Source organism: Pristiophorus japonicus, chromosome 12 (genome assembly GCF_044704955.1).
Source record: "Pristiophorus japonicus isolate sPriJap1 chromosome 12, sPriJap1.hap1, whole genome shotgun sequence".
Taxonomy (NCBI): domain Eukaryota; kingdom Metazoa; phylum Chordata; class Chondrichthyes; family Pristiophoridae; genus Pristiophorus; species Pristiophorus japonicus.
In genome coordinates this window covers 176,654,512-176,670,272 of record NC_091988.1, presented here as the reverse complement: position 1 = coordinate 176,670,272, position 15,761 = coordinate 176,654,512, and the positions used below count along the sequence as shown (strand labels likewise).

Here is a 15,761-nt window from a genome sequence, read left to right as displayed (position 1 = left end):
TGTGTTCGGCACCGGCTCTGGGAATCCGACAGTGGTAAGCCATTTACCCTGTTTGTCCATGAGAAAGAAGGATATATGACAGCTATACTTACACAAGAACATGGGGATCGGCAAAGACCTCTTGGTTATTATTCGGCAAAACTGGATGCGGTAGCCCTCGGATGGGGAAGTTGCCCAAGGGCCATGGAAGCTACAAGTCGAGCGGTAATGACCACTGCGGGTCTAGTCCTCGACCAAAAGCTGATTGTCAAGTGTCCCCACACCGTACATGCTTTGCTGTCTATGAATAGAATTTCTCAGGTGACAGCAGCAAGATGGACCCGCTGGACAGCAGTTTTGGAAGCTCCTAATCTCCATATCGTACGGGCCAGCCCAGTTAATCCCGCAACTATGCTCCCGATGTCAGAATAGAGAGAGCAAGAGGGGGGAGAATGTGACGAGCATGACTGCATGGAGATTTTAAAAGAAACAGCCTTAGCAGCAGAGGAGCCTCGACACAACCCAGACCTCATCCTGTTTACAGATGGTTCCTCCTTTGTTGACAATGGTACCAGAAAAGCAGGATGGGCAGTTACAACCTTATGTTTCTATGTTTCTATATGAGGTAGTGGCTAAAGGATGTTTACCCTCAGGAACGTCAGCACAACAGGCCGAGTTACAGGCCCTGTCAGAAGCATGTCGAATAGCAGAAGGACAGACAGCTAATGTCTACACAGATTCGCGTTATGCTTTTGGAGTCGCTCACGACTTTGGTCTGTTATGGCGGAAGAGAGGATTCCTCACTGCTGCGGGTACACCTATCCGAAATGGAAAAGAAGTCCGAGACTTACTCGAGGCCATACAATTACCTCAGGAAGTGTCCATCCTGAAGTGTAAGGCCCATACCAAGGAAAATACCACAGAAGCACAGGGAAATGCCTTCGCCGACCAGGCAGCTAAAGATGCCGCCTCACAGAGCGCTCCCCCAGAAGAACCAACACAGATGTGCAGATTGAAAGCATTCAGGACTGTGACACGAGACCTTCAAACAATGCAAGGCGAGTGCTCCAGAGAGGAAAAATGGACATGGATTGAGGCAGGAATTAAGCTATGTGAAGATGGTGTCTGGAGACAAAGAGTTACCGACAAGCCAGTCGCGCCACAAGCGCTTATGCCTTTTTTAGCCCAACAGATCCACTCGTGGGGACACTTGGCCTCACAACAGATGACGGCGCGGTTCCAGAAAAGCTGGTGGGGTCGGGGATTTAAAAAACATGCCCAGCTGGTAGCAGACCGCTGTGTGGTCTGCCAGAAAAATAATTCTGGACCCATCACGGTAATGCCCCAACTGAGGCCCCCTGCCCCTGTCGGACCATTCCAGCATCTGCAGGTTGATTATATATCTCTTCCTTCATGCCAAGGATACACTAACATTCTTGTCATGGTCGACAGATTCTCTGGATGGGTAGAAGCTGTCCCAACTAAAAGAGCCACAGCCAATCACACTGCAAAGGTCTTGTGTAAGGATTACATTCCCGATGGGGAGTCCCGAGTAGCATTGACTCAGATCAGGAAACACACTTCACAGGTGCTGTCTGCCAAGAAGTCTGTAGATTACTGAACATTACGTGGGATTTACACTGTCCTTATCCTCCACAATCATCAGGACAAGTAGAGCGAATGAATCGAACTCTGAAACAACAGCTTGCCAAATATCACCAAGAAGGAACACCATGGCCCCAGGCACTACCAATAGTGCTATGTAGTATTAGGGCAACCCCGAACAGAACTACAGGTCGAAGCCGATTTGAAATTATATCAGGAAGACCCATGTCGCTGCCAGGAACTATCGATTTAAGGAAAGCTGATGTTCACTTAATGAGTGACACTTTGTTATCATACTGTCAGAACCTAACCAATGCTATTAGTTCTGTTTCCCGACAGGTATCGACAGCTTGGGGTAATCCACCCGAAGGAGGACACGACATCATCCCGGGAGTCTGAGTGTATGTGAAAAAGTTGCATAAAGAACCTTTGGGTGCCAAGTGGGATCGACCTTATCAAGTGTTATTGACCACCCAGGCAGCTGTTAAAGTCCAAGGAAAGAAAGCCTGGATCCACGCTTCACACGTTAAACGAGCACCCGCAACTGAAGCTGAAATCTAATAAGGACAATTACTTTTTGCGAAAATGTATAAATTTACTGTATTACTGATTGTAGGTATTCTAGGCATAGGCCTATTTCTTACTAGCCGACCCTCTGCACCAAAGGGAAATAGTAGGGTAGAAAGGGAATTACATGTAAATACCTTTTTATATATGTCATACATTTATGCCAAACAAGGTAACATTTCTAGTTGTTGGTGTGTGCGCATATTCCTATTCACTCAAAGGGAGGGATTCCCTTGAGGCCAGTCCCCTTGAATATCTCGGAAATGGCTGAGTGGATAATTAATCAAAACAAAACAGGCAATGCGTTTCAGGATACGGAAAACTGGGCACGTAAATGGAAGTCAGGTGGTTACAATCTGACTACCTTTGAAGGGGGATACCAACCGTGGTACAGTAATTCCAAACGGCCCCCATTTTTTGTTATCACTAATACAACGGGAATAGGAAGACCAGGGGAACCGGTCTGTCTGATTAAAAACATCAAAGGAGGCTAAAATATGGGGTATAGTAACTGCTCCCGGAATTATAATATAATCAAGCCACGGAACCGTCCAAACTGGGCCGATGTGGTAATTTTTAACGTAACGGGGATTCTGAATAAAACAAATGGAAAAGCCTGGACAGGCCCCGGCGTGTTGCTGACAAAGAAACAGCTAACATTCATTGCCTATAATGGCACCTATTGGGTGTGTGGCCACAAGGCCTACCCTTGGCTGCCCCAGAATCGGACGGGATCCTGCTATTTAGCCTACATTGTGCCTTATATGTATCATATAAAGTCACTGTCGGAACATTTACACCGTCCTAAGAGAGCTATCACAGAAACAGAGAGGTTCTTTGCCATTCTGATCCCCAGGTATGGGACCGCCAGAGTGGCAAGGGAATCCATTAACATGGCATCCGTTGTGGAACGGGTAGCCAATGATACCTCAGAGGCCCTAGTTAAAATCAATGCAGAAATGGTCGCAATCTGCACAGTAGCCCTACAGAATAGACTGGCCCTTGATTACATCCTGGCTGAAAAGGGAGGTACTTGCGCCCGACTCGGAACTGAGTGTTGCACGTATAATCCAGATAGCTCCGAAGAAATTAGCCACTTAGCGGAGCATATCCAAAAGGAGGTAGAAAAACTTAAGCAACCCCCATCATTCACTTTGTGGAGCGGAGCTACTAAATGGCTAGGTTCAATAGGAACTTCATTGGTGGAAGGTTTAATTCTATTTGTTGTAATTATTTTACTTTTATATTGTTTATGTTGATTAAATGTTGTTGCGACCAGGCGGCTGTAGCTGCTGTCCTGCATGTGAGACACCTTGCAGGTCCCAGCAGACCGTCTGTACGTGGCACAGGTATATGTTATGCTTAAGGGAAGGTTGTTTACTGGTTGAATTAAGATATTGATTTGGATTAAATTGGAATAAGGTTAATTAACCTATTAAAACCAGACTTCCATTGTGGCCACGATGGAACTCGGGTTGGTGTAAATTTGTGTGGAAGCTACTAGTCCGGACATGTGGCGAAACACATCAACAAATTTTCAAAGGAAACTCTATTAACATGTATGAAATTATTTTGTAGAATGTTTAACCAGTGATAGCTGATGTTTTATGATTCAGTTTGTGAAAGAATCAAAGGGGGGATTGGCAAGAGAATTCAAGTTCTGCAGCCTGGCTGCAGTTTTGAAAAAACACAGGGCACATTGCATTAAGTCATCAATCAACTTGACATTTTCAGACCTTGGGTAGCGAGCCAATTAAAAGGTTTAAAGGACTATTAATTGAGCCAATAAGGTCAAAGGTGGCAAGTTATTTTCTGTAAATTGAACCCTGTATAAATACAGCCATTTTGACCATGTGGTACCAGAAGGACAAAGACCTGGCTTAAAGCCAAGAACTTTTTACTGCTGTCTGCCAAAAATAAAACAGTTAAAACTACAATTGGAGTTCGTATTTCATTGGAAATTAAGAGATCTAACAAGTGGATACATCTTAATCAGTACACATGCAAGTTAACAGAACCATGGATTTAAACTTTTCATATGGCTGCTACGTTTAATATTGCAGCATAGAATCAGGCCATTCTGCTCAACTGGTCTATGCCGGTGTTATGCTCCACACTATTAACTGTACTTAGAGGTTATTCACTGTACAGTTTGCGATTTTCAAATAGGTTATAACGTTGTGCATTTAGGGGAGCTGGTAAAAAATTAAGAATTCAGAGCTTCAAAAAAAGACTGCAGTTTATTGTTCAGCCATTGATTACTGGACTACATCCAGTAGTCAACTGGACTACCACCACCAGGTCAGAGGTAATAAGTCAGGAAACCTCCCATTCTTGATTATTGTATAAATGCAACCTTGTTGTTTTTATAATTCCAACAGCCTACACAGAGCTTCATTTCAGTGGAGATAAGGAACCCAAACATACAGTTCTGTGTAGATTATAAAGGTAAATTAATTAACAAAAGAAAGTTACTGCAGAATATCCAGAAAATACAAGCTATCATTTTGCCCTACTGCAAATGTTTTGTGAAATACCTTCAGAATATCTAAATGCAGCATTACACTAGGAAAACCGTGGTTGTTCCACAGCTAATATGTACAAAATCTACAGGCACAGCTTATTTCCAATTCAAACCACCTAACACTTATCTTGACTTCAACGTGCAAATTGACCCACTAAATGAAACTTCATATAAATTAGATTTGAAAAGGAATAAATTAGAGCAGTAAAGTTAGCATTACTAATTGCTACAGGTACAGCGTCGAAAATCCGGAGTTCTGGAATCCGGATGATCCGTGGAGGGGTCATCCGGAAAATGTTCCAGAATCCTGCCTCGGACCACCGCCGACCTCTCTCTCTTTCCCCCCCCCCCCCCACCAAAGCCACTGTTCAGGCCACCCGTCCCCCACCTTACCCTCCCTATCTACCTTAGCCCAGGCGTTAATGGACTCGGAAAGACGTTAAAGTCCGGAAATACACGAATCTGGGCTCGGGTTTTTCCAGATTCAGGACGTCATAAAGACGCTCCGAAGTCTGGAAATACACAGAATCCGGAGCGGCCTCGGTCCCGGGGCTTATGGATTCTCGAGGCTGTATCTGTATTTCTTATTCATTCCACAATAAGTTTCCATATCAGCAATGGTATAATGCTGGTGTCTTGTACAAGTGAACATTCCAGACAAAGGCTCAAATTAATTAATAGCAATTAACCCATTGGTACTCCTATGTTAGTGAGTTTCATTGTACAACACACTGCTGTATCTAAACCCTGAAATTCTCTAACAGCGTTGTAGATGCACCTTCACCATGTGCACTGCAGCGGTTCAAGAAGGACCATCATGTTCTCAAGACAAACCAAGGATGGGAAATAAATGCCGGCCTTACTAGCAATGCTCACATCCAGAGAATTAATTTTAAGTAGTCCATGTTATTGTAATCTATAAACATTATTGCATATAGATATAGTGCAAAATTGCTCTGGAGCAAACTTCACTAACAGGCATCCAATGTTGATGGGTGAAACCCTGAATTTTAATTAAGTCTTTCATGGTACTCTTCCAAATAAAAATAAATGTGCAACATCTTTAGTCAGACAGTAGCCCAGTTAAGTATCCTTTCTGGTAAATATAACCAAAGAATTAAAGCATTCCCATGACAAAATATTAAAAGCCCCTGTACTTTTGGGGTTTTGCATTTGGAAAAACAATAAATCCTTTGCGTAGTTACTAGAATTAGATTCAAAAACACAGTCCAACTCTTCAGTAACTCTAGTAGCCCTTTCAGATCTAGTGCAGCTATGCAACAATCATCAATACTGCTAAAATGTAATGCTTCTAAGCAACACAGCTCTGGGGAGTGAACCAGAAAGGCTTACAAAACTATCTCACACGCAATCAAGGCTCAGTGCCAGCTTACATTTCAATTTTTAAGCACTCATTCAGCAATGGATTTTGCATTCAAGTGCACCAGATACGACTACCTGAACGTATTTACATTTAACTCCATAGTTCTTAACAGTTTCTAAAATTTATGGGCTGGGAATTTTTCTTCTACTGCAATATAAAATAATTCACTTACCTGCTGGGTTGCTTTGTGGCTGTTCTGCTTGCCAGGGGACACCTGTTTGCCTTGAATCTCAGTGGAACATGACGCATTTGAGGAACTCTCATCAGATACCGGTGAGGCTAATTATAGAGTAAAGAAGAGAATGCTTAGAATGCCCCTCTTTGGTTCGTCTACCCACATTGTATTTCACCAATACGGACAATTAGTATTCATAGCTGCAACGAGATCAAGACAATTCATTCCATGTGGCTTTAAAGCCCCATTTCAGTTTTTCTAGGTTTTTTGTTACATTAAAAAATAAATTGTGAATTATAAAACTGCTTAAAATTCAGCAAGATTCATCATCGTAATGTAAAAGTTCAAACGTTTCTGTGGACCCAGGATACCTTTAGAAATGCACCGCCTGCTTTGTCCTTTGAATATTTGTAGTTTCCCTTTAGGCTTTCTTGTACTCATTCGCCAATGCAAGTGAAGGAATGTTGGGTTCAAGTGTTAAGAATCAGCCCATGGCCCCACCTCCCAGTAACCCTGTACCTTCTGCTGTAAGTATTTAACCAATTTTTTCCCTCAAAAAAGGTGCAATGGTTCGCACCACAACTCCCTCTGGCAAAGTTTAACATGTTCCAACAATCATCATAAAATAATTTCTCCTGACCCTTGCTTTCATTCTTTTTCCAATTTATCACCAACTCCCTAAGTAGAGCATTCTATCTAAATTTATGCAAGAATTGGCACATGACGATTGCTGCTTTGGACTTTCGTGGTTTTAAATAAAAGTCTATTGTTAACCATTACCTACCATCATTTTCCTCGCCCGTGGTACTGGTTTCATTAGAGTCACAGCTCTCCAAGTCAGGTCCATCATCATAACCTTCACCATCGCCAATGGGCATGTTTTTGGACCATATTAATGCATCTTTCTGAATGAACAGAAGAGTTTTAATTTAAATAAGTTATTCACTGAAGAATAAACATAACAAGCAAGGTGTAAATTATTGACTGTGGAAATGAGTAAAATGCTGCAGGAAATTGTTCACTTATGGAATTGTTAACCCCTTCAGTATGTTATATTGGCAGAAAACTGACAGCTTAGCTAATCTGAATAGTATGGGAGAATTATTTCAAATGGAAGTGCATCTGCCATTTGTATGAAATATATACATTTCACACAATTTTCAGATAAAGATTCCATACTTAAATACAAGGTAAAAGTTTGCATTATTCCATCTGTATATAATTTCCTTCCATTTCTGAATCAGTGGGTTACCACAAGAACAAATCCCCCATACAACTTTGGCCATATTTCTGAAGGCAGATGCCAATTAAGTTCTGGGCATTCTCCATAAAAAAGGGAAAATAAAAATTTGATGCCCCTGCTGCTTTTGTAAGATTAATGGTCAGTGCTATGTATTTGCTTTATGGGTTCTTTGCTTAAGAACTCACAGCAACACACTATTAAGAACTCGCTGGTTTATTAACAAAGGTTTGTCAACAAAGGTTCATCATACTACACATTACCAATTCATCCACTCGGCTCGCAATTGCATACCTAACTGTGGATGAGCTAGACCCAACTGACTGGGGTTTTTAATTCAGTCTTGTGAACATCACATCCAGGGCAAAGTGGCAAGAAGGATCCAAAATTGGCTCAGAAGCAGGAAGCAAAGGGTAATGGTTGATGGGTATTTTTGTGACTGGAAGCCTGTTTCGGGTGGGGTTCCACAAGGCTCAGTACTCGGTCCCTTGCTTTTTCTTGAATATATCAATGATTTAGACTTGAATGTAGGGGGTACGATTAAGAAATTTGCTGATGATACAAAAATTAGCTGTGTGGTTGATAATGAAGAAGAAAGCTGTAGACTGCAGGAAGATATGAACTGGTCAGGTGGGAGAACAGTGGCAAATGGAATTAAATCCAGAGAAGTGTGAGGTAATGCATTTGGGAAGCGCAAACAAGGCAAGAAACACACATTAAATGGTAGGACACTAAGTGTAGAGGAACAGAGGGACCTTGGAGTGCTTGTCCATAGATCCCTGAAGGTAACAGGACAGGTAGATAAGGTGGTTAAGGCGGCATACAGAATGCTTGCCTTTATTAGCCGAGGTATAGAAAACAAGAGCAGGAAGATTATGTTTGAACTGTATAAAACATTAGTTCGGCCACAGCTAGAGTACTGTGTTTAGTTCTGGTCATCACATTACAGGAAGATGTGATTGCACTAGAGAGGGTACGGAGGAGATTTACAAGGATGTTGCCTGGTCTGGAGAACTTTAGCTATGAGGAAAAGATTGGATAGGCTAGGTTTGTTTTCTTTTGAACAGAGGAGGCTGAGGGGAGACCTTATTGAACTATATAAAATTATGAAGGGCCTGAAGTGGATAGGAAGGACCTATTTACTTTAGCAGAGGGGTCAACCACCACGAAGCATAGATTGAAAGTAATTGGTAGAAGGCTTAGAGAGGATTTGAGGGGAATTTTTTTCACCCAGAGGGTTGTGGGAGTCTGGAACTCACTGCCTGAAAGGGTGGTAGAGACAGAAACCCTCATCGCATTAAAAAAGTACTTGGATGTGCACTTGAAGTGCCATAGCGTACAAGGCTACAGAGCAAGAGCTGGAAAGTGGGATTAAGCAGGATAGCTGTGTGTGTGTCTGCCGGCGCGGACACGATGGGCCGAAATGGCCTCCTTCTGTGCTGTAAATTTCTATGATTCTATGATTTATGTGACTGGCTAAGCCACTCACAATACAACAGCTGTACAACTATTTTGTTGTGCAACAGCTCTGCAAACTGTGAGCTTACTCAGATGCATACATTACAGTCAGTTACAAATATATAGGCAGGGAGCAGGTTAACTGTGCACCTCAACTTGGGAATGGTGTTGGGGAGAGGGGAGAAGATGAAAACGAAAGGAACTTCTTAATTAGAACGTGCACCTTTAAAATGGAGTGAGTGATACTGCAGGCAGTGCAAGTCTATCTTTCCGAGAGCATGTTAAAATACTTTAATCCATCTGGCAGGAGATGTATTTTAATAAATTTGATTTCCCCCCTCCCCCATGGAACAAAGTTTGTAATCTACCCTGGGATCAAGTTTGTAATCTACCCAGTTTTGAAACGGTCAGCATGAAAATCACATATCTATGAAGAAATGCATTTTTTTTTTGAAAAGAAAAGTCACTAGTATAATTTAATAGAATGATGAATTTTATTCTTGGAAGCAATATCAAGTACTTTTTCTTGTGTGTTTGGGGTCAATAATATTCTCAGCTAATGGATACAAACAAGAATGACATCTTTGAAGCATGAATTCTAAATGCAACTCTTCAAAGCAGGTAGCGGACACATTTCCAATTCACCACATATACAATGCAGACATCTGTTGACCAAAGTGGTGAAGCAATTACAGTTCCACTGGAGTACCAATCTATCCAGGAAACAAGACTCAATCTAACTACAAAAGAACACAAATAAGAGGGCGGGGGAAATCCAGAAGTAATAAATAATGAGAAGAAATTGACCTACAGTTATACGTTCAACATTTCAAGTCAAAAAGCCATTTTAACATTTTATTTTTGGAAGTCTGGTGACTCCCACACAAGTACAAATAATCACTTGATATCTGGTTGCTGTTAGCAATTTCATCATAAAACTAATTATTTATTGGAGTTAATACCCGTGATACTACATTTTCTAATAATGAACTCATACAAGACCTTAAGTTAGACTGCAGTGCCATGTACAATTTTGGGCAACCAATAACAGGAAGAATTTTTTTAAAAATCAAAGGGAAAAGTCACATCATAGATTCACAAGGATTCCTTTAAGACTCTCCTTAAAACTTACCTCTTTGCCCAAGCTTCAGGTCACCCCTCCCAATAGCTCCACCATTGGCTCAATGGCCATTTATTTCAGATTGCGCTGTGGTGAAGCATTTTTGAGGACATTTTTATACATTAAAGGCACTATATGAATGCAAGTTATTCTTCGTAATGTTACAAATGATGGAGAGACTTGATAAAGTTAGGGCTTTTTCCCCACACGCAGAAAACGGCTCAGGGGTGACCAGATAGTGGCCTTCAAAATCATGAAGGGTTATCAGGTAAATAGTGATGAACAGGTCTGTGATAAGTCAACAAAAGAACACATATTTAAGAAAAACACAAAGAATTGTGGGAAGGTGGGGACAGAACAAATCCTTACACAGGAAGGATGAGGAGCGAGGGAGTGGGATAAATAACACCGGAAGAAAAATCCTGGCGTAGACTTACTGGGCAAATGGCCAGTTTGTGGGAACAGACATGGTTTCAACTGCCAGATATCACCCAATCACAATCAAGCAGCTGAATATTAACATAATAATGTTCAAGTCTTTCTTTTTAATGAATGAGTTGAGCTTTAAAACATGATAAAAGGGAATAAAAACAGTGAACAACAACAACAAACAGAAGTGGACTACAGTCCCAATTTATGGTTCTCAAATCCCAGTTTCCAGGATTCAGAGGTGAAACTTCCAATAGAAAATGGTACTCAAAATAAACTCCAACCCATAAGAGAGCAAAGATGCCAGGGAGAATATTGCCATGTCCCAAGTAAAGAGAACACATGGAGGATGGCAGGAAAAACCTCAACATTGGAAAAAAAATGTTGCAGCAAAATAAAGATAACCACAATGACACCACTTGCACCATCTAAATTCTTGTACCAAGAGGTCTATTGAGAGATAGATGGGAACATTAGCTACAGTGCATCAGAGAACTGCATTCCAGTTATTCGTATTAATGCTTTGCTGCACTGGATAAACTAAAATATGTCGCTGCCAGTGTAAATTCAACAGAGATCCACAAGATCACAAGATAGTTACGGATAAGGAAACCCATCTTAGCCTATACATCCGCCAAGACCCGACACACCGTCATTGCAGTATCTAATTGTACCCAAAATAATTCCAGTGTTTACATTTACTCTACTTTATTTGGAAGACAATTCCATGTCTGATTATTCGTTGTTTTAAGAACTTCCAGATAGTCAAGGGAAATATAAATATATAACTATTTTTTTTTTTTTTAAATACCTCTTTAGCATCGCCTTTCCAGACTGAAAAGCCCAAGTTTCTCCAGTCTTTCCTCATAACTTAGATAGTTTATATTAGATATCAGCTTCACAGCTCTCCTCTGCACTGCCTCCAGCTGCTTAATGTCTCCCTTACCCTGGAGGGTTGGCTACCATGAGATTTTCTAGAGGGAAACTCTCCACCTCCCAGGTGATCAGTAGACTAACCATGAAGCAGGGGGCCCCACAGACAATAGATGGCATCATGCACCACCCTAGACACTCGTTAAACATGAGGGAACAGAGTTCAATACTGTCACTAAAGGAAGCAACAAGATTGGTAAGGCGTGCAGCTCTATCACACAGGTCTAGGATAGATACTGTAATAAAATCTCCACATCATTCTTGATGGTGTAAGTAGAGGACATTATATTTCAGTTCATTGTCCTGAGCAAATGAATTGCTGAAAACCATTTTTTTTTTTTTTTTTTTATAAAGAAGAGTGGGGAGAGGGGCTCTGTCCCATTTCTTGTCCTTTTTCTAGGTAGAATGCAATGCAATTATTTCCACTATGCGCACTAACTGATGATTAAGAATGTATTTGCTTTTCACACTGATTTCGCATCAACAGATGAACATTGGCTTTAATGAAGACAGACAGACAAAAATATTACAATCAGTGGCAGCAGGGAAGGGGAGAAAGAGTGGCGTGTTTCTTGGATTGAAAGCCATGAAAACTCTTGAAGGTGCAAGTTGAAAGCATTAAACTATGATTACATTTTTTTTAAATAAAAGAAAATAAATGTGTTAGGTCTGTGTAACATTAACATTAGCAAGGCAGTATTTATTCCCTGACCCGAGTTGCCCCAAGGGTATTCAGGGTCAATCACAATATGGGACAAGAATCAGAGAGAAGGCAGACCAGACAGCGATAGCACATTCCTTTGCCGAAAAATGGACATTAGTGAACTAGTTGGATATATTGACCTTCAATCCACAGATTACACTCCTCGCTTTCATTCCTCAACCTCTCACCACTGATTGGCTTTCCTGAAGATAGACGGGCAAAAATATTACAATGTTCATGTTAGCACCAAATCAGTGTGAAAAAGCAAATACAGTCTTAATCAGTCAGTGGGCAGAGTGGAAATAATTGCATTACATTATACTTAGAAATAAGAGAGTCCCTCTCCACACTTCAAAAAATTTTTTTTCCATTATTACTTTGCTTAAGACCATGAACTGATTAGGTATTTAAGACAATGTAGCAGCTTTCATGGTTATTTTTCTGACTAGTCCAAAATTTACCAGATTTATTGAATGCAATTTTACAACTTGCCATGGTGGGATTGGAGGTCACAACTGGTTCAGTATTATAACCAATAGGCTAATTGACTCCTGGATGTTAGAGTATTGGCACGGAGGAGGAAACAGTACCACCACCACCACCACCACCAATTCCAATTCCAATCTCTAGCCAACAACTGGCAAAGAAAGAATAAGCACACTGCGCTTTTCATCTTACTGTAATTTGAAGATGTAAAGGGTTATGATATAAAATCATTACATTTTATCTTAAATAACTAGATCACAAAAGATATAAATGAAACACACGGATAGCTGACAATTAGATACAAGGAGCATTTGCCAGAGGGTGTCTGATGTCACAGCTGCTAAAGCAAAGCTTAAAGTTTAACATGATCAGAGCCTTGCAATTCAATTACTGTCTTCATTATTGCAAGACATTTTTTTAATTCTTTGTAATATAAACACTACTTGCTACAAGTTAGAAACACACATTGAATTACGTACCTCTGACTGCCTTTCTGGTGGAACTGCTCAACTGTGAAGTTTATGAATGATGTATCTGACCCAGCAATGTATAGCATTAATGATAACTAGCATTAATTTTTAATGTAACATTGGAATACATAAATGTCATAGTACATAATAAGTAGGATATAAGTCACATTTCCCTAGCAACTAACCACTACCATAAAGAGATAGGTGCTTTTTTCTTTAATCATTCCACCACAATAGTAATCTAAACTTGGTCTTCTGCAAGTAGGCATTTCCTCAATGGGCAGCCGGAGGGTGGAAATCCATGCTGCGCTCACATACCCCCACTGATTGGCTCATGAGCATTATTAACAGTAATCTCAGAACAAGGCACCTTAGTGAGAGAAACAGCATGCAGTATGAAACCTCATTCAGTTTCTCATCGAGTGCTATAAAGACTTTATTCAGAATAGTGTTAATTAACACACAAAGCATTGGTCGATTCCCATCTAAAAAACCAGAACCAACCAAATCACTTGAGGTAGATACAAATGAACTGGGGAGCAAGGGAGAAAGTGATGCTCTTTTTTAAACTTCTGCACTGATAAAAATCAACTTTTGCCATGACCAATTGGTCATGACATTACCAACCCTTTGGCATAGGGTGCTGCCAAGCACTTTACGGTTTCAAACAGCCAACTCCTTGGTTTAGTCACCTTATCCAAATTACTTAGAGGGGAGCAGGAAACAGGAGGTTGCTGAATAAGTTGAAGGAATCATAGAAAATGATTGGTCACAAACAACAATGACAGTGTTCTACAAAGCATGCACCTGCCTTTTGATGGAATATCATAATCCTCCAACAGGCCATGTAAAAAGCTCATTTCTTGTTCTTCGAATGTTTCGGCCCAAAGTCGAGATCATTGCTCAGTTCAAATAAATTTTTGTTCAACTACCATCCTCTACAGAGACATGATGATGAGTATGGTTTCAGCATGGCTGTTGCACTACACATATTATGCACTGCTGGAACTTGGCTCTTAAAAGCTTTGCTGAACCACCACTCATTGCCTTGGATTTCAAGGGCTTTTCTCACATCTGGCACATCCAAGTAACATGCCATCATATAGGCTCATATGAAAATGTTCATAGCTATCATACTTTCTTTAATATAGCTCTCTCTACGCTGTAGTCGATGGCTCATCCTCTTTAACGGTTGTTCTTTCAAATCAGGTATTCTCCCAAAACGAGGTCTTCTCTCCCACTGTGTTTCTTTATATCAATGGCAAGTTCCACTTATTAGACAGCTCTATCCACTATTTTTCTTACTAATTTCACTCTACATTGATTGGCCATCTTCAGCGTTCAACCTCCAACCTTTTCAGTGCAACAGCTGAATCATGACATTTTGATCTGCTCCATGAACTGAAATATGGCTTCTTCAAATTCTTCCACATCATAGAAACATAGAAAATAGGGCAGCAGCAGGCCATTCGGACCTTCGAGTCTGCACCACCATTCAATATCATGGCTGATTATGCAACCTCAGTACCCGACCCCTGCCTTCTCTCTCCATACACCCTGATCCCTTTAGCCATAAGCACCACAATTAACTCCCTTTTGAATATGTCCAATGACCTGGACTCAACAACTCTGTGGCAGAGAATGCCACAGGTTCACAACTCTCTGGATGAAAAAGTTTCTCCTCATTTCGGTCCTATATGGCTTACCCCTCATCTTTAGGCTGTGACCCCTGTGATTCTGGACTTCCCCAACATCGGGAACATTCTTCCTGCATCTAACCTGTCCAGTCCCGTCAGAATTTTGTATGTTTCTATGAGATCCCCTCTCATTCTTTTAAATTTCAGTGAGTATAAGCCTAGTCGATCCAGCCTTTCCTCATAGGTCAGTCCTGCCATCCCGGAATCAGTCTGGTGAACCTTCGCGGCACTCCCTCAATAGCAAGCATGTCCTTCCTCAGATTAGGAGACCAAAACTGCACACAATACTCAAGGTGAGGCCTCACCAAGGCCCTATACAACTGCAGTAAGACCTCCCTGCTACTATACTCAAATCCCCTCGCTACGAAGGCCAGCATGCCATTTGCTTTTTTTACCGCCTGCTGTACCTGCATGCCTACCTTCAATGACTGATGTACCATGACACCCAGGTCTCTCTGCACCTCCCCTTTTGCTAATCTGTCACCATTCAGATAATATTCTGCCTTCCTGTTTTTGCCACCAAAGTGGATAACCTCACATTTATCCACATTGTACTGCATCTGCCATGCATTTGCCCACTCACCTAACCTGTCCAATTCCCCCTGCAGCCTGCTGGCATCTTCCTTGCAGCTCGCACTGCCACCCAGTTTAGTGTCATCTGCAAACTTGGAGATATTACATTCAATTCCTTCGTCTAAATCATTAACGTATATTGTAAATAGCTGGGGTCCCAGCACTGAACCCTGCGGCATTCCACTAAATCACTGCCTGACATTCTGAAAAGGACCAGTTTATTCCCACTCTTTGCTTTCGGTCTGCCAACCAGTTCTCTATCCACGTCAATACATTACCCCCAATACCATGTGCCTTAATTTTGCACACTAATCTCTTGTGTGGGACCTTGTCAAAAGCCTTTTGAAAGTCCAAATACACCACATCCACTGGTTCTCCCTTATCCACTCTACTAGTTACATCCTCAAAAAATTCTAGA

At 41.2% G+C, this 15,761-nt stretch overlaps 1 protein-coding gene across 4 annotated transcripts in view; it reads right to left on the bottom strand.

Moving 5' to 3' along the window:
- The window catches only part of asxl1 (ASXL transcriptional regulator 1), a 103,720-nt gene that overhangs the window by 47,191 nt on the left and 40,768 nt on the right, over window positions 1–15,761 (bottom strand). For all 4 annotated transcript variants that reach the window (XM_070896200.1, XM_070896198.1, XM_070896196.1 and 1 more), the window contains 2 exons: window positions 7,019–7,139; window positions 6,232–6,338 (listed from right to left, as the gene is read on the bottom strand). In XM_070896200.1, the coding sequence (XP_070752301.1) occupies window positions 6,232–6,338; window positions 7,019–7,139 (228 nt within the window). The remainder of the gene's footprint in view (window positions 1–6,231; window positions 6,339–7,018; window positions 7,140–15,761) is intronic.